Source organism: Struthio camelus, chromosome 1 (genome assembly GCF_040807025.1).
Source record: "Struthio camelus isolate bStrCam1 chromosome 1, bStrCam1.hap1, whole genome shotgun sequence".
In the NCBI taxonomy this organism is placed as follows: Eukaryota; Metazoa; Chordata; class Aves; order Struthioniformes; family Struthionidae; genus Struthio; species Struthio camelus.
In genome coordinates, this window is record NC_090942.1 from 17592727 (window position 1) to 17612581 (window position 19855).

Genomic DNA, 19855 nt, shown 5'->3' on the forward strand with positions numbered 1-19855 from the left:
TCCCCTTGGTGATCTCCCTTCCAGAAAGTCAATACAGAGCCAACACTGCCTTGCTAAGACATCTATTCGCCTCCCTTAGGCACCTCTGCCGAAACCAGTTGTGCCAATTGTTACCAGGGGAGGAAGCATCCAATTTCATCAGTACATGTTAAATGAAACAACATTGCTTCCTTTCCTCCTCTGATACAGCCTGTTTCATTACGGCAGCACTTCACAGTGCCTGTACATGACAGCATTTGTAAGACAGCATCAAATACTGTATGTAGTAAAGAACCGCTTTGCTGCTCGTCTGCAGACACCACGGTGAGTGGCTGGTGTTGGAAGGGGAATTGCAGTGCGCATGGCTTATGGGACAGAGGAGCTTGGTCCCAAATCACAAGGCTATGCATTGGATCACGGAGAAACCCGTGGAGGGCTGGGTAAGACTGTCGCAGATCACAGAGCTGGCTCGGCACAGGGAGGCGACCACGTGGTTGAGACCTGCGCCTGAGCGAGCACGACACGCAAAGCTGGCTGGGGACTGACCTCCTGCCAATGAATTTAAATGCTTCTTCCTAAGGGCAGCTAATCTGACGAGGAGATAATTATAAAACAATATTATTTCGACAACAGCTAAAGATACTTGTAATGTCACCTAGTGCATCGCTTCTGAGCTGAATACAGAAAATAATCTTCAGGGGTCACTTCTATACGTACTTCGTATTTATTTATTATTGCTATTTTCAGACTGACTTTGCGGCTACCTTACTTCCAGGCAGCAGGGTCCAAGGTTACCAGCGTCTCTAGCATTTCGCCAAACAGCCGGCTGTTAAGGAACTAGCTGCCGTAGATGGTTCCTACCAGAGGCCCCACACATCCAAGCCAGACACTGCTGGAACGCACATTTCAGTGATGCTTAGCAAAATGCCATCCACAGAGCTGCAGATGCCAAAAACTGCTCAAACTCTGCCATATCTAATGATTATCAACTCTGATTTCAAGCGCAACTTTCAAAAGTGTGAAAATTAATCTACAAAAATGCGCTCTGGACTGAAGTCATCTTGACTGTGTATCAAAGTCTGTCAGTCGTTCGCCTCAAAAACTAACGACGAAAAATTAATCTCAACTGTGATGAAATCTAATATTACTTATTTGAATTACAGCAGTATCCGAAAGCTCCAAAGAGGACTAACCCCCTTTATTTTGCCAGACACTGTACAAATACAGAAAGAGAGAAATAACCTGAACAGCTTCCAGTTTAGTTTTAAAACTAATACTTTAAAACTGCTCAACAAAAAAAGGAACTGGGAAAGAAGGATGAGGCTAACAGGGTACCCAACCATTAATGCTTGCTGAAAGCACGACAGGAAATTTTGAAATTGCTATTTATTTGGAAGTGCCCTGCACTAGGCCTCTCATTTTCCAAGGAGCAAAGGGTCCAGCTGGAAAGAGCCTGCTGCCTCCCGTGGGCAGAGCGCTGGGTGCAAAGAGGATGGGGCACAGGTAGCAGGGTGACCAGGCTGGCAGCAGTGAGCTGCTGGAGTATGAAGAACGTGGCTTTGTGGAAGTAAGAAGAGATCAAAGTGGTTACCGTGTGCAAAACAGCATGGAAGTGACACACGAAGAGACTGGCAAAGCTGCTAATATTTATTAAATAAAGAAAAGCTGCTAATGGAGCAAAAGGCAGATGGAGGGAGATGAAACTCCACGCGAGTGAGTGATCAGGATGAGCAGATGCATACACCTCTTCAAGGGGTCTTTAACGGCAAGACATACATAAATGACTAAAACAGCATCATCATGTTTCCGTCCATTACACATGTCCCATAGGCAAAACTGGGAAGAAAATAAGTTTGATAAGGGACAAAACCCAGAAGCTCTCCAGGCAAACACCCAAACTGAAGCAAAGAGCCCCACGGAGGATGCAGGCAGAGGCGGCCACAGCAGCAGAGCAGCCAGAAAAGAAACATTTTGGCAAAACGCAAGAGCGAGGAAGTGGGCGAGGGGGAAGGGGGGAAGCGGTGAGGAGGGCTGAAGCTGGGGATGGGATACACGAGTCTGAGGAGGGAAGAGGGAGTTGGAAAGCAGTGGGAGGGGGGACATGCTGGGAAGGACAGTCGGGGCAGCCACACACACAGCGGTGGTGCCGAGGGCTCGAGGAGGCTGCACACATGTCGAGGTGGATACAGGAGGCAGAAGCAGTGATGAGACGAGGACTTGGCATTGCGTGGTAAGATTTTGGAAACACTGGCAGGATGAAGTACATGCAAAGTGATACGAATGCACGGCATGGCGTAACCCCTGTCCTGCCCCTGCCACCCTGCAGTCAGTGTATAACTTAAGCAAAGTCATGAGTTTTGGGTACTCTGTTATTCGGACATGTCTTAGCTACATCAGGTTTAGACATAACACTCCATTTAGCTTGGCACAACTCTTGGCGCAACCTACATCCCTAAATTATCTCTGTCTTTGCAACCTCCTCCCAGGGATTTTTCCTCCAGCTTCGTTAAAAGACAAAGTAGCCAAGGAACCGCTTCACAAACAGATGTCAGCAGAAGCGGAGGCCTAAGCCTGCTCCCCGGCGCGGAGAGCGGTGCCCGGCGGGCAGGCATGGCAGGGCTCCCTGCCCAGCAGCACCACCTGCATCTTTCCCTGCTCTGAGAGCTGGGGCAACAGATGTGCTTCTCCAACACGCTGGAAAACCCTGAGAGTTTTCTAACTATGTATGTGTTACTACTTCCTATTTGTGTTATTTACTGAATGTTTCCCCATGCTGCTAACTTGAGAGCGGTGTGTGAGCTCCCTTCTGCTGGCCTAAACCTAACCTTTTTGGAATAAATACTGAAACTGAAAAGTGATGACCTCCATCTCCAGCATGGACGGAAAAGAGCAAAGCGTTGCTTTCCACATAGTGACCATACTGTTCGTTGCTATACTGCTGCACACAAATGCACAGGCTTTGAATTAGTGGCGTTTTCTGGCATAAAACTGGCACGGGAGGCAGAGAGCCTCTCTGCTCTCCCCTCCTGCTGTGAGTTTCCTCCTGCCCTGCGGGGACTGGCTCCTTCCCCTCCAGAGAAGAAAATGAGGGCAGGGCTTATGCTCTAATGGTAGGAAAACACCATTTGCTGCACTGCTAACACAAGCCACCTACCTATCTATTTAAACAGCAGCAAACCCTGAAAATGAGCCAGAGGTTTATTTTTAACTCGTGTGTCAGATCTCTTTGCCTTTTAAAGACTGTCCTGGAGCTGCCTCAGGCCCTTATCTGCTTGGCAGCGCTTCAGCGGGCTGCACCAGTGGCCGGGCCAGGCGGCAGCTGGTCCCGGTCTCCTGCCCACGCCTCCTTGCCCACTGAGAGGTGCTGAGCGTCTCTCGGTCATCTCAGCAAGGGTCGCTTATTCTAATAAAGCGTTTCCCTAAAAAAACACACAGAATACGGAAAAACAGCATTTCACAGTATGTAAGAGAGACCTTATTGTGTCCATAGATGCGGGCAGAGATATACCAAGTTTCACTTTTCTCTGTGCTTCACATAATAGAGAGCTAAAAGCATATTCAGTAGAAGTATAAAAATAGGAAAGCTTTTTTTATTTCCTCAATATAATTTTCTTAGGTGAGGAGACCCTATCTAGGAGTCCAACGAAACTGCTAATCCGCTCATTCAAACTACCACACAAACTGTGATGAAAAGATGCAGCACTGGGAAAAAAAGAACTTGTTGATCATATTAATCCTTCGTCTTCCATTCAGCTTCCGACGTCAGCATCCTCCTTCCTTTTTACAGCCAACAATACTCCTCTATTTCCTTATTTAATCCTTCATAATGCTATCACGTCAGACTTAAAAGCAACACTTCTCAGTAACCAAATTCTTTAATTTCTGTTATAAACAGAGGAGCTCTACAATCCACCTGTAAACAGCGACACTGTCCATCGCCACTGTACACCCTAAAAGCCTGCATTTTGTTTCTTCACGGGAACGGCTGCTTTACGCAAAGCCCTCACCTAGTCAAACGGGATTGACTTCTGACGGCCCACCAGGAGCGCGGCTGGGCGACTGGGCGTCCCGCACTGAGTGAGGGCAACGGAGTATGCCGATTGTTGCATTTCTCTTCTACAACTTTTTGCATAGCAGACAATTATTACTAGGATAGCCTGTGACTGCTGAAAAGTGTCAAAAATGTTATAGCTTATGTTTCTAAACCGGAGAAGCTTGCACTAACTATATCGTTTGGTCGTTTTACACAAGAAAAGGCAGTTAAACTGAACAATGCTGTTTCAGTAAATTCTCTGTTCGTGGTTTGTAGTCACTACACTGAAAGCTATCAGGTTGCACAGCTCTTCAGAAAGATCCCAGTCACCAAACCAGCAGCTTTAGATACACTGACATTTGAAACACGTTTGAATAACTAAAAATTGAAAGAGTTTCAAGTATCTGGAGATTTCTATGGTGGTACTTTCAAAAATGCCACTATTTCTGAAAAGGACAAAGTAGGTCTGATCTGGCATTCCTGAGACAAAACTCAAAAGCCTTCAATAGGATTTTTTGACTCAGCAAGACTGGTAGCATTTGTGCAGACCTGTAGCTGTGTGCCTGGTTAAATAAATAAAATTCAGGTCACCTGCACGCACCGGGTCACAGCCGGATGACCCATTGCCTCTATTACTTTACGAATAACGCAAGCACCCCCAAGGCGACTGGTCTTACCTTATTGTAGTACTGCACCTGGACGGAGTGCCACTGCCCGTCACTGACCCCTCCTGGAACGAAGGGTGCCACCGTAGTGGTCGTCTCCCCTGCAAGGGCAGCGAGAACGCACACAGCAAAACATCAGTCACCGTTACTGCAGGCTCCGCTTCGCGCCAAACCGAAACGCAGAGAGACCCCCGTCAGAGGCGGGACGCTGCTGTGCCGCTTCCTCCAGGAGGAAGGTGGAATTTCGTCCTGTGAGACAGCGAGTAGCCTCGGTTGCGCTGCGTTGCTTCGGAGCGCGGATATGAAAATAGCTTCTGGTACGTTCCAGTGAATTATGTTATTTTCTATCATGCTTCTGCAGAGTGCAGTAGCAGATGTCTTTGCTAGATACAGCTATTGCTGAAGTGGTCCGCTGAGGAAAAAGCGCACATTAATTTTGCTGCTTCAAAAAGCAGCACTTTGAGGGTTTTTTGCTCTGAAGAGTATCACGTGGGGACAGTTGGTTAGGGAAAGGAAGCCTGCATCTAGTCAGAGGGGAGAAACTCAACCGGGACCGCACTCCTGGTTAGACAGCTACAAGTACAGACCACACGTACTCAGCAAACTTTTACCTGCGATTAACAAAATTATCGGCAGCCTTTCAGTACTTCTATTTTAAAGAGGGTTCTTTATATTGCAGTTCTAAAGTAGAAGCTCTTACATTAGCCTGAGTCAGCACAACCAGCTTAGTAGCTAGGCATATCTGTTCTGGTGTCACGACAAAATCAATATTTGGTCAACAGTACATAAAGGCCTGGCACAGAGAATTGATTGCTAGGTTTTGTCTTTTTTTCCTTTCTTTCTTTCTTTTTTTTTTTTTTAATTCTAGGCAAAAGTTCCTGTTACTGAGGAAGAAGAGGAGAAACAGTTGGAAAATTCTACATAATAAACCACAGGAAAAATAACTCCCTCCCTTAAGTGAACAAAGTTCACTCTACTGTTGAACTTAAAATGTACTTTCTCCTCTTTATTTGCCACTATCACTTTTCCCCATTTCCTTTACTCTCCTTTAACTTGCATTCTGTAGACTTCTGTTATTTAAATAATACACATTTCAGCTTAGTACATGACCCACATCTTGCTGTGAAATGCGCCTCATTCGGTGATTAAAGAAATAATAAAAATTATTATTTTTATTCAGCTGGAAAGCTTCTGCAGAAGTAAGATTGCTGGTCTCCAATCATTTTGCTTTGGTTGCTGCAAAAAAACTGTTGTGACAGGTAAAACAATCAGATCAAACGTCCAAAACTTGTACTGTGCGTTAAATGCTACTGAAAGTCATAAAACATTTTAAAACCATTCTTCTTCCAAAGAAAACACCATTTGTAAAATACAGGACCAGACCTGCTCTCAGGTGCAGTAGTGCAAATCTAAATTTAGTTTCATGTATTTTAAAGGAGTTTCTCCACATTTAAATGCACATAAGTGCAAGTAGCATTTATCCTCATTCATCCTCAGGGTGCCTTCCTAGCAATTTGATTCAAGTTTAGACAGGCGGAGGACAGATACAGAATAAAGCAAATTTCTCCAACTGTAGCATGCTATTTCATTACACTGATCCATTCAACGGCCCGCCTTAAAATCCAATTTGAATATCTTATAAGTAAAAAAGAAGAAGTGAAACTGGAGTATCTTTGCGGGCCCAGATATGCACTTCAGCACATGGAGTAAATCCGTGGGGTCACTTGGGATTCACAGCAGGGTCTCACGGCCACGACCGTCACTGGTGGTGAGCGTGCAACCCCGACGTGGGCAAGGCCTCCACGTCTACTGTCGGACCGTTTGCAACGTCTCACTTTCAACAAAAATCAATTAGAGTTGCTGAGGGACTGTATGTCCACCTTGAAATCGGAAGACAGGAAATAACAATGTTATTTCCCAGAGCTACTTGCCAGTTGCAGAGGTCTCACCTAACCTGTGCGAAAACCTGGCCATCGATGCCTGCTGCTGAAGGTCTCGGGCACGCTGCAAAGCTACGTGCTCACAGCTTCACGTGCCTCTCCTACTGCGGGAATTAGTACGTATCAAAAGGTGCTGGCTTTGTCCTCAAGTAAACGCTGAAGCCCCCACGCCTTGTTCCCTAGCCCACCTTCACAATGAATGGCCAGTTTGGTTCTCCTAAGTTCTTCGTGGTTCACTGCTTCTCCCAGTAGGAAGTGCTTTAATATGCATCCATGGACTCCAGTGATGGTATTGCTTATCAAAAATGAATAGAGTGGCAGGCAGTTTTCATTCGCTTGTTACTTTTTCCTTTGGCTCATGTATAATTTTTAGATAACATTTATGTACCTACTTTTCCAGAAGGTGTAGTGGAAAAAAGAATAAATACACAAAATCAATCACAGCATGATAAAAAGAAGGCTCATTTAAGCAAACATTGGCTAGGAGGCCAACTTTAAGACTAGTGCCAACCTCATAAACTCTGGGTTTTATAACTGATAACGCTGACAAGCTCCAACCTACAATAGTGAGCGTTACTACTATAAACTGCTATAATCCAGAGTGTTTTGCAACTCACCGCATCAGTTGTTAACTGTACAATGTCACTCAGTTGCTCAATTTACAAGGCAGCAAATAGCTATATAAAATCATTGAAGTACATTTCCAAATGCACTGAGCAGATCTTATCCCCCTAAGTAGAAGCGCTAGACTCGGGTAACACCTCACCTGCAGAGAACGTTAGCTGTATCTGCTCTTCAATGATCTCCAGTGCGATAAAGTCATGCTTCTCATTAAAACGCCCATTGTAGAGAAGGAGAGCGTTCCTCTCTCGCGTTGCAAACCTAGAACATGGAGACGAGGAATCATTTCATGTTTAAGGGCTTACAGAGTAAAGACTGACAGTCGAGTCACCCTGAGGAAAGACAGCATTAGAACCACCAGAAGAGCAAGCCTTACATCTTTCTTTAGACATAAAATTACAAAAAAAAAGCAAGCAGCAGGATAAATATATTATCTCACAATCTGTGGAGACAAGCAAGACAGCAACTACAGAAACTACTCTGCACGTTTGCAGAGCTTCGCTTGGATACTGACCCTAAAAAAGGATAATATTATACACACACACGCTTCAGACTGAGTACCTGAGACTATTCAAACAGTAGCAGTTACTACACTTTGCAAACAGTTCAAAGCTAGCAAGTATTTCACATCAAAGGGGCAGTACTTGCTGCCTGCTTACTGTCTAAATGCTATATGGTACAAAGAGTCATAAACAGATTAGAAAGAACTGTTGGGGAGGGAAGGGGAAAAGAAAGATAAGAGTTACTTTAATAATGTCATGTAGATAGTTAGGGTTCATCAATCAACAGTTAAGGCAATTTGAGGAAGGAAAATAAACACTTCAATGATTCCACTATATCAGCTCTAGTAGGTATTTTTTATTTCTATTTTTCTTGAGCTTCTAATATGGGACGCATCACGCCTTTCCTGCAACCCCAGTTCTAAAAAAGCCTGTTCTTTGTCTGCGCAGAACTTCTTCTGAAAATTTATGTTCTGTGCATTTTAGAATTTTAATTGAAGCCTAATATCTTGGCAGATTCAAATGCACTTTTCCTCTGCTTAAGAACGTAAAACTTTAACACACTTTACAAAAACATTTTTACAAACGTTAACATTATATAAAGAGGGAAGAAGAGTAAAACCATGGGAATCTCTTATGTTTAAAAACAGTGTAGCTTGATTTTGTATCTTCATCTTCAGGAACTAGCCTGATTTAAGTTAATCCACTTCTACAAATGAATGAAATGCTGAACAGAGCTAATGTAGAACTCCCTGCCATGGAGCGAAGAAATGATTCTTTGTGTCTCATGTCACTTCTATCAGCAAGATCCTATGCAGTATAACAAAAACATCAAGGTCTGGTATTTTAAATAAAAAAATTCAAAATCAAAGACTATTTTTTAACAAAAATTGATTAGCAGAAATAAGTATGTTGTGAATTATATATAATAGAGACCATTCAGAACCAGTGGCCTGAACTTAAGCTATACAGAAATGAGAACTTCTGTTTCACAGAAATGTTATTCTCTTTGAAGGAGGAGAATGAATTGTTCTGGTTCAAAAGTCAAAATTTTGAAATTAAAATAAAAATTTCAAAAGATATTCAGTACATTCAATCAAAATGTTATATTACCATTTTTGCAACATATCTTTATTTCTAAGTATATTTGAACATAATATTTAAAGAAGCAAAAGTCAAATTAAATTAAGACACTGCTGTTGAAATATTTCAATATTACAAAAATATTGATTTACTTTTCAATTTTCGTTGTCATATATTTCATCTAGAGCAATAAAGTTCCTACAAAACATTTTGGAAAACTGCATTTTTCTGTGGGCAACTACATCACCAAAACTTTTTTGTTCATATCTGTCCAGGATATATATGACAGAAAGAAAGGGGAATTATATGAATAATGTGCTTCTTTAGTGGGCAGAAACACTTAGTTTGAGGGGCAGCAAAAGGAACATTAGCTCTGTTTGAAAATATTTTTCTGATACAGTTATGATCCTCTACCATGACTTTAATTAAAAAAGGCAAAATATTTTTTCTATTTTTTACACCTGTTTACTCGGTGTGTTTTCAGTTTCATTCTTTGCCACTAGCCAAATGCATCTTTTGTACCACACTGTTAGTTCAGTACCATTGCTTCTGGACTTGCTTGGTTATCACTGGCAGGGGGAAAAAAAGTTATGTTTTTTAATAGGAGGGGCCGTTTTTAACTCAGGAGATAGAAAATGAAATCTTTGAGATTGAAATTTTTGAATAAGTAACTAGAAAACATCTCCACTGACAGTGTCTTTTGGAGTGAAGACTGAAGAGCGACTGCTGGGAGGAAGCCAGGAAACCAGGAAGATGTATAAAGTTGGGAGCAGAAATCAGTATCCTAAATAATAAGAGTACGATGTAGCGTACCGGAAAAGTATTGGGGTAAATATGTACCTGAGTTTTTGCTCTTCTGCCTCTGTCATTAGGAATACTGTGGCATCTATGCTGTTAGCAGTAATACATGGTATATACAATCTATGTACCCCAAACCATTTTGGCGCTGGAGATGTTAAGTTGTCGGCAAAACTCATAATGAATATATGGGCTATTTTTTAAATCTCATTTTAGCTATGAGAATAGACTACACAAACATCCTGTGCTTTGCCATGCAAGGGGAATTTGAAGCTAACAGGAGCTAGACACCCTGGGATTTTAGGAATGTTCCCAAATCACCAAATATGTAACGGCAAATCCTTCATCCAATCAAACTGCTAGTTCTTGCTCACCCTCACATAATGTTTTCTACCTGTGTTGAAGGATAATAAAAGCTAAAGAAATAATAAGTATAAAAAAATAAATTTCAGGTACAAAAAGCTAAATATGTCATTATCCCAGATATTTGGGGATGAGTCCCATGATGACCTTGTTATAATCACACTGAAGGAATAACACAATACAATACAATAAATATGCCATTCTAGGCTGTAAAGAGTGTGAAGAAGTCATGCTGTAAGCACCATGGTACACTATTTTGCTGTTTCTCAGGAATGCCTACAAGGAGAATTTGAGTCACTTTAACTTGAAGCACCCTACACATCAAAGATCTCTTCCTGAAAGCTTGAAAAATGATACCACGTGGCTGCTGGGACAATCCAAGGGTAGTATAGGTAATTTATGCTGGCAGCCAGCCTAGAACACTCCTTTGTTTGCACTTAATGTAGATCTGACAAGCTCAACAGAGCTTTTGCTTCTCAGCTTTTCTGCACATTTAGATCTGATGCTTTAAAACAGTCTTTGCAGGCATAACTGTTCCCTACCTCGGCTCACTTGCAAACTGTATCTGCATATTCTGATTTAACCAACATTTCAAGGTGTCATAAAATGTTGACCTCAGGATTAAGGCAGATGAAGAACAAAACAGAAAGAAGCTGCCTGGTCCCAGAGAGATGTAAAACACCAAGTAACTGCTGAATGCTAGCTACTGTAAGAAATGTGGCTGATTTTGTCAGTCCCGCCTTTCTCCAGAAAGACGCACAAACGTGTCCATTGTCGCTCCTGTTCTTTTCCCTGTCCACAGATCCTGAAGTTTGCCCTTTGGAGTCAGGGCTAACACATTTTGTGCTATTTACACAAAGTCAACTCTGAGGGAGAACCAAAGGTTGATCTTGACCAGCTCAACCAAGGAAAAGCTGCTGATCTGCATCTTCTCTAGAGAAAATTTGTGTGTACATCTAGAGTGTTTGTTCTACTGCAGACAAGAACTACCTTAAGCAGCAGGACCAACAAAAGAAGTTTTCTCCAGAGAAGAGATTTTCACTACAGGGACCACATAATGTGATTGTCACCTTCACTGCCCATCCTGACCTCCCCGAAAGCCCCAGAGTGTCCCCACATGACAAGTGAGAGCTCCAGGGTGGGAGCAGACTGTTCGGTGCGGGGCAGAGGGTCCGTCTGGGGGCAGGGCAGGGACACGGCCGGCAGTGGGAGGGGACCAGGGCCAGGAGCCGGGCTGTACCCAGCCCCATGTCTGGACACAAAGCACAGCTAGGAGCCCAGCTGGCAGCACCCACTGAGCACGGGATGCCTGTAGCCTTACATGGTCAGATCCTCTCGCGAGCTGAGATGCTGGAGAAGGGAAGGGTGTGCTCCAATAAGCAGCTAGAACTGGCATAGTCTGAAGCTGATCTGAAAGTCAGGAGGCCACAGATACAACTGGAAAAAAGCTTTAAGTACTTGAGAGGTGAGCAAGCCCATCTGGGTAAGCCCGCCCAACCATCCCTCAAGGCTGTCCGGCTGACTGCTGCTGAGAGGTGGCCAGAGCTTGCGGTCAGACAGCGCTTTGCTGCCTGGGAAGGCTCGGATGGGAAACCACTGCCCAGCACAAAAACCTCAGAGCCTGGTCCATAAAGCTCCCACTGACTTTTATGCACAGTCCCCTCTCTCCGCTCCTCTTCCCTGGGTTGCACAGCCCTAGTTGCAGGCACGCTGGAGCAGAGAAAGGTCGTAAGGAGACTGGCAGTCCGGCCTTCCCAGCTCCCCTCCCTCGAGGTCAGCGTAGTCACAAAAATGGGCAGCATTCTCTTGCCAGGCCTAGGATTGGACCCTTGGTGGGACACGCTGCTCCAGGGACATCCTCTGAGTGGCCGCGGCAGCTACAAGCTCCTTCCTTTACCAAATGGCCATTTTCTAGATGCTCCTGGCACTTGTGCTCCCTCCTAGCCCGCGAAGGTTGAAAGGAGCCTCCTCTTCTAACCGCCTACAGGATTTCGCAACACCTCACCAAGAAAGGACTCTACGTATCGAAATACTAATCTCCATAGCAGAAGAGATGAATAAACTGCTTGTTAAAAAAGTGACTTTTTTAGTACAAGAAGTTTTTAGCAAAAGTTTCCAGAAAAAGAAACACAGTTAGCATTTCAACAGCCTCAGCAGCTGGGCAGAAGTCAAATGCTTTCAAATAACATGATCCTGCCCCACTCTCACAGGAGTCAACGTCAGAAATCCCCCACGAGTTACTTCCATGAATTTAATTCAGTGGGTTACTATATTTAATAAATACACTCTGAACCCAAACGGAGACACAATGGGACACAAACCTAAGCTTGGATCCCTCCAAGTCGGGATAAAGAAGGAAAAGGAGGGACTTACATGAGGGAGACTGTGAAGTGGAAGCGCTGCCGTAGCCCCTTGAAGGTGATGAACGACTGTGGAGGGAAGCTCCTGGTGGTCATCTCGCAGTATGGTCTTTCGTATTCTCCGGGAGGACACTCGCATTTGAAGCCTCCTATCAGCAGGTTAACGCAAGTTCCTCCGTTCTTACACACCCCGGGAGCACAGCGGCCAGAGCGAGCGTTCACTTCGCAGTACTCTCCTAGAAGGGGAGAAGCAAACACCAGAGAATGAAATATTTCGCTCTCAGCAGCAGGTTGCCTGAGACAGAGTGAACTAGATAACTGTTTCTGCTGAAAGTTAAGCTGTTTCCAAACCTCTGCTCCTAATTCCCTCTGTAATCAAGGGACGAATCTGTAATTGGAGGAGAATAAGGATGCTGTGTTGTCTTTCAAGTCTCCATTCTTAACGTGGCTCAGAATATTATTTGCTGAGTTATCCTTTTTCAAATATTTGACAATGTTGGCTCCAGTTTTTGGATTCCTTGGCTGCTCTCAGAACCGGTGATAAATATAAAACTGGTGATAGACAGACCTATATGGGAGGAGGTAACACTACCATTTAAAAACCTGCACACTACCTGTCAACCAAAATATGTGTGAATTGTTCCAATATTTCACTACAGGTTGGAAACTGGGTAAATAGACAAGTGTTTGCATTTCACCTTGGGTGGAATTTGGCTTTATTGCCCATGTCACACAGGCAGGGCATGGCCAAGCTTCAAATGCAACTCTGAAAGCTTTTACAGAATGAATGAGCAAAATGCAGATGACATATATATTGCTTCCATCTTTTCCTCTGCATCCTGCAGGTGATAGTCATTTAGTGAATCTTTCAGAGATGGGCACAGTAACTTCATTCAAGAGTTAAGGATTTTATGTACTGCTTACTGAAGTTGTTTTTCTTTACGCGCTTCACCTTTACTCTATTCAGCAGTCTGTATTAAGATGCATTAAATATAGGTACTGAAAAATGACGTGTCTTTCCTTGTATATTTGCCATAATACTTCCTGTGTTTGCCCAGAATTTGACAGTGGACCACAAGTTTAAAAAATAATTTGTGATTTTGTGGTTTGTGCAGAGGATATCGACTTTTAAAAAAATCTGCTGTGGCCAGGACAAGAGCAATTGCTGAATTAATCATTATACAGAAAGCTATCCCTCTACGGGAGTTAATTAGTTAACATTTATGCTTTGGAATGTGTCTTCCTAAGGTAACTGTAATTGTGCTGCTTTACTAGGTGTTCAGATCCTGCGTATTAAGCTGTTCACAGAAATTGCGGGTGGCTTATATAGCTGAATTTTACCCAGTAACAACATCTGACAACCAAACGTAGAGCAAAACTGCTCAACACAACCAGGTGAAGGAACACATTTCCAACCAGCTAGTGTTTGCATGATTACTTGCTACAAGATTATACAATTACATTAATTCAAACACAGTTAAAATCGTGCAAATGCATCCCTAGAGGAAAGTAAAAACAGCAGGAAGTATGGGTGGTGACTCACAAACGAAGGCAAATGAAAATGGAAAGCTCTGCTCTGCCAGCCGCCCCCACAGCCCTGCTCCCACAGGTTCCCACGCCGAAGCCGGGACTGCCGAGCGGTGCGGGAAGCCAACTGCAGATTCTTGGGCTTTGCAAAACTACTGGGCCAAGCCAGCAAGCCAAAAACTCTACAGTAATAAACCATATAGCTGAAAGTCCACCTTCAAGCCCATGCTTAAAGTTTTTCTGATTCAGGACTGACGTTTCTAGATTCTCATTTTATCATATTAAGATGAAATGCTGTGAATATCACTTGATAAGCACCTTCCTGTTTCCCTTTATTAACTGTGAGTACCAGGTTAGGCAAGATTATATGAATACACCATCCTTAATACTTTGGTGAGGAATTCAGGTAGATTAAAATGCCTTACAATGTGTTTCTTCTGCAATAAATTTTATAAATCAACCAAGACAGAAAAATTTCTCAGTGTATTGACTATGCCAAGGCAAAGTACACACGCACATCAAACGCATTAGAGAATTGATGGTCTACTGCATAACCAGAGCCAATCCCCCTCAACCCAATAATTGCACAAATCTTGTGTACCAGAACCAATAATTGCACAAATCTTGTGTACCAGAACAAAATACCGTTCCCACATAAAAGACTAAACACAGGTTTGTCCCTTTGTAAAAAAGTAGTGCAATATTCTGTGAAATAAATCTCCCAACTCAGAGTGGAACGTAATCTTCAAGGCTTTCTGAAAACAGAATGATATATTTGGCAAAAGCAAATAAAGCACAGTCCTGAATACACAGGGAAAAAAAGACAAGACCCGAGCTAAAAGGAGAGATTCTAACACGCTGTGGAAATACCATGGCAATATAGATGCATAATATAAAAGCCTACGTTTCAAGTCATTGATAGTTTTGTATTAATTCTATGATATAGCAAGAATTTATAGACCGTTTATTTACAGGCATAAAACTATTTAAGAGAAAAGAAAATTAATTTAAAGTACAAGTATATTGAAAAGTAGTGAAAGTATATTGAAAGTATACTGAATTATGTTTATTACTGCTTTTCATTATGACAGTTTAAAAAAAGTTATTTCAAAAAAACTGTAAATCAATCCTAAATATGATCCTTTGTCCTATATGCATACAACAGTAGCGTAACTCATGTCCCATTTACTAAAATTATTCTGAATTCTCATTATGTATGTAAATAAGAACTGAATTTGAAGCATATCCTTTGATGTTGAGTTTTCATATTTTATGTTTATTGACCAAAATACGTTAAATATCTTTTTTGAAATCTCTGCAAGAACTCCAAGTCATTGTTATGTTTCAAGGCACAAGGGTCTACAAAGAAACTTGATAAATCTTTATTTAACATTTTTTCCAAAAGGAAAAACAGTACCTGGAGTTATTTAGAAACACCACATTGTTGGCTTTCTTAAGTAGCCACCTGAGCAAATATTCCAAGTACTGTTCTGGTCTGGAGCACCTCATCTATTCTGGCAATGCAATAAGTCGCTGTGTGGCTCTTCAGTTCGCCATTTCCAAGGGTGGTCACCTCATCCTGGACACACTGTCGCCTCACAGCACTGCCCTACATGAGCTGGAAGTCACAGCCCAAAAAGCACTATCAAAAGCCGAATGTAAGCCCACATGCACTGGTACTGGAAGAAAGAGCTGGTGGCTGGCTGGCAGACTGAAGCTCAAGTCGGAAGCCCCTAAGGGAATAGCTACTTTAGGAACTGGACAGGAAGGGCATCGCCAATGGCCACAATGCCAGCAGTGAAGATGAAAAATGAAGAGATTGTGTGTCCGCTTTGCAGCTGAAGGTCAGAGGGCTGAGACAGCAGAGGAGTCTGCACTGGTGCAGGGGACGTGCCCCAGACCAACGAGAAAAAATAGTATAACCCCGAGGGCGAGCTGTTCTGGACTCCGGGTCCGAAACGGGCTTGGTGATAAGAGCCACGCAAGACAGCTGCGGCACGTGGCTGGGACGGTGCCCATGGCTCGCGTGTCTAGCATGGCCCCTGGGACCCATCATACTCCTCTCTGCCCATCACATCATTTTCTTTAGGAAAATGATTTCATCTTTCACACTGGCCAGTGTTTTAGGAATCACTGAAAACACTTCCTAGATATCACAATTCTGTGAAATCCAAGCAGGAAATGTAAAGCTTAGTCCCTCCAGCTGCTAAATCTAAAGCACGCACTGTCAGATAACGCTGCGCTGTGTCTGTCTGTTATCTGCTGGGCGGATTCTTGGGCTTTGAAAAGCTACTGGACCAAGCCTGCAAATGGTTTACTGTTACAGGATAGCAGCTAATCTTATATTCTCACAATTAATATTGATGACTTACAGCTATGAAAGCCTGTAGCTTTTAGACAGCCCTTTATGTAGTGTTTCCTGGTTTTAAAGCCCATGAGATCACAATATACTTGCTTTTGACACTCCTTCCTACTTTAAAGCATACTGACTCTCATATACTCCTTCTACCCCTTCTAAGTCTACAGAGATGTTAATGGTAAAATTTCTGATATTAATTTTAGGAAAGGGATGACACCATGATACCAGGCATAATATAATAAGAATAGACAAATTAAAAAATGGCTAGGAAATGATTTAACTTGTTTTTCCTCTGATGCATTCCAAATAAAGTAGTGAAAGAGTTTAAAGAACAAAAAATAAATGAGGATAAAAAGGAAGAAGAAATAAAAAAGAAAGAAGTTATTTTAAAAGTGAAAGAGTAATCCCCTAATTACAAATGAGTTGTGAGCTGAACATGATCGTTTGAGTATCAAATAGTGCACCTGCTTGCATCAATGAACCAGTCGCTGCAGAATTACTTGCACGGGTTTACTGGCGAGCTGCTTGACCTTACAATGATAGGCAATGCATAATGTTGGAAAGCTTGCTAAAAAAAACATGGCATTGAAATAAATACAGAATTGCTCTGCACTTCAGTTTACTGTGGTATGTTTTTACAATATTCCCATTCAAGGATTAGTCCTCAAAAACTTGTACTATTCTCTGACTATTTTCAATTGAAATACCACATTAAATATACATTACCATGAAGCAGCACTGATGTTCTTGCTTCTTTTTTTTTTCTAGTTTCCCTGGACACATTAATTTTTCATTCACTATCTGCAATTGTTTAATTTGAATTGATTCTTCTTTCCTTTCCTCCCTCCTGTCATTTGCTCTAGATACATATTAATCTTGTTCTCCATGTTTGTTGCTGCTTCACCAGAGTGGAAACTTTGGGAAGCTGATTTAAGCAGCCAGTCTAAAACGAGGTACTTCAAAGTAGAAAGCAGAAACAGCAAGAAATAGGGCAACTAAATTCTTGAAGAATCCCCACTGCTGTAATAAAGATCCAACTATCATTAAAAATTTGTTTGATATGTTACATATTATGGGAAAATCAATCCTCCTCTTCCTCTGGTAACTAGAATGCTAATAACCTGAAATGATGATTAGTACTGAAGCGATCAATGCACTAAGTAGTAACACGGTTGTTAAAACCATCAAACGAGAAAAGGAAAAAAAAATCGGCCCCAAGAATCTGCTTAATATCTGGTTTCAAAATCTCCCGCACTAACGTAAAGGCCACCCACCCCCTGATATATGTATCGATACGGTTGGCAGAGACCCACAGCAAAAGGTGCTCTCAGAGGAGAGGTAACCCCGCAGCAGAACTGCTCGAGCCAGATCCGTGGCTTTCTGTCCGTAACACGCTAAAAAAAGACGCTGATTCCATTAAAGCTCCACCGGCCTCCGAGTTAAACATTGATAGCCTGTGCGAACAACGCGCTGGTGTCCAGTTACCCGCACCGGCTATGGTACGCACCACTGCTCTTGCGGTTCTCATCCTGCCGATACCTGCTCAGGACCATGTGCGGATTTTAGCAGGGAAGCATAAAACCACGTCCCACAAAATGAATGGAGAATGTGAGAGGAAACAAGAGTTCATCCTCTTTGTCCCACTCTGCGGGGCTCTAATTTATAATCTCATTGCACATACAGATGAGTTGCAGAGTTAGCCTGGAAGTCTCTCTTTGGGCAAGAGATAAACAGGGTGGGATTCAGTGCACTCAGTTTCGGGACACTTTTGACATAGTTCAAGCTGATGGCAGTGGGAGTTACCATAGTCCCACCCTTTCCCCTAACTCATTGCACATTTTTCCTCCTCCCATGCACCAGCATTCATCCGAGCCTGCAGTGACTGATTTGTAGAGCTAATACAGCAAAGCGCCATTTACTTCTTTCTTGTGGGGTGAGTGCTCTTCTGCTGAGGTCCACCCAGGAGCAGCTGAATCGCACAGCAGACACAGAGGGAGGAGGCAGGAACATGCACCCAGGGATGGGGACACGCACGCAGGGATGGTCTTAGAAGGGCTTAACTGTCACGGAAACACAGCTTTAAGTATGCTGTTGTGACTTCAGTTTAGCTGGCTCACGGGCGAGTCTAGCGCCTGACTTAGGTGACCCGGATCACCACCTGCAGTAGATACCCACCTCTCTCCATTGACTGCTCAGGAACTCAGTGAAGGAAAAGGGCTTTGTCATATGACTAAAATGCCCAGGTGCAAGTTGAGGAAGGAAAATAAATACTGGCTCTCACCCATAAAGGGAAATTTGTGACTTCCACGACTCCGTGGTGCATGAGTCCAGCCCCTGCAGCCAAATGGGAGAATTTAGCCTTATTTCCCAGCATATTCTATTTACAAATGAAACATTCAAGAAGCAGCAGCAGCAGCAGCAGCAGCAGCAGCAGCAGCAGCAGCAGCAGCCTCTCCTTATTTTCTGAGAGAAGTTAGAGAGCTGCTACGCAGAAAAAGTAACCAGTCATTTGGAATAAAGAAATTAGATCAAACAGAATATAGAAGTCATCAGTGTACTAGTGACTGTGATATACATATTCACATATCATTTTATACAGACAACTTAGAAGGTGCTATTTGAAGAGCAGTGGCAAAATCTCGGTCCCTTAGAAATCAACAGCCAAACTTCTACTGGCATTTCAGAGACGCTACAGCAGACATAGTTGTTAGCCTTAATACTGACATTGACATTCTTCACTTTGGGAGGGATTTGAACCTCCATTATACTGATACCTCACATTCAAATTAGAAAATATACTTTGATCTTTCCTTTTACTTATTAATTTACTTATTAATTTATGTTTTAGTGTTGGGATCTAAGAAAATTAAAATCAGCCACAACCTTCTTACATTCAGCTTAACATCTAAGTTTGGGTCTCTCCTTCCCCTTGGTTTCTGCTCTCTTTGCTATTTCCCGCTCCATATAGGCAGATTTTGAGAAACAGGGTAAGTAAGATAACACACAGATACATACAGGCACTCACACCACACACGCTCCCCTGCCCAGTGTCCCCTACTATTTAGGACTAAATCACACTGACTCATAATGACAGCTGTCTTTTGTAATTTAAGTAGCTAACTGCTCCAGATTTAACAAGATATTGTTAAGTTTCTTGTTATTCAGTAACCTGCATTTAAAACACTAAGCAAAATGTCAACAAAAACAATTCTAAACAACTCCTCTCACACTATGAGTGGTTATATATATATAAAAATACATAAATATAAATACATAAAACTTGCCTAGTAGCCCTCTGAGGTGATAGATAGCAAATGAGCCTATACTAAGATACTCAGGAAATCATTGTTTTACCTCTGGATCTGATTTAATTTTTCTTGTGGACATAAGCATTAAACCCTGAGGTGGCGGGAAGGGACAGTGCAGAACTGCCGATGTTCTTACAGCTGTATATCATCACTCTCCTTTACCATCACCCTGTTGCCGTCTCTGTGCCGTTTTCTGTGAAGTCCCTCTGGGCATTCTTGATAATTCATAAATCAGATTTCCAAAAATCATGGGACTGGATGAAGGTCATGAGATCTTTAATCATGAGATGCTCCAAAACAATAAACATGGGAAGCTTTT

The 19855-nt window shown here is 42.6% G+C and overlaps 1 protein-coding gene across 1 annotated transcript in view; it reads right to left on the reverse strand.

The window, feature by feature from the left end:
- The window catches only part of CELSR1 (cadherin EGF LAG seven-pass G-type receptor 1), a 178099-nt gene that overhangs the window by 68888 nt on the left and 89356 nt on the right, over nt 1–19855 (reverse strand). The window contains exons 3-5 of the mRNA XM_068930868.1: nt 12356–12578; nt 7384–7499; nt 4690–4778 (exon numbers count right to left, since the gene is read on the reverse strand). Of these exons, the coding sequence (XP_068786969.1) occupies nt 4690–4778; nt 7384–7499; nt 12356–12578 (428 nt within the window). The remainder of the gene's footprint in view (nt 1–4689; nt 4779–7383; nt 7500–12355; nt 12579–19855) is intronic.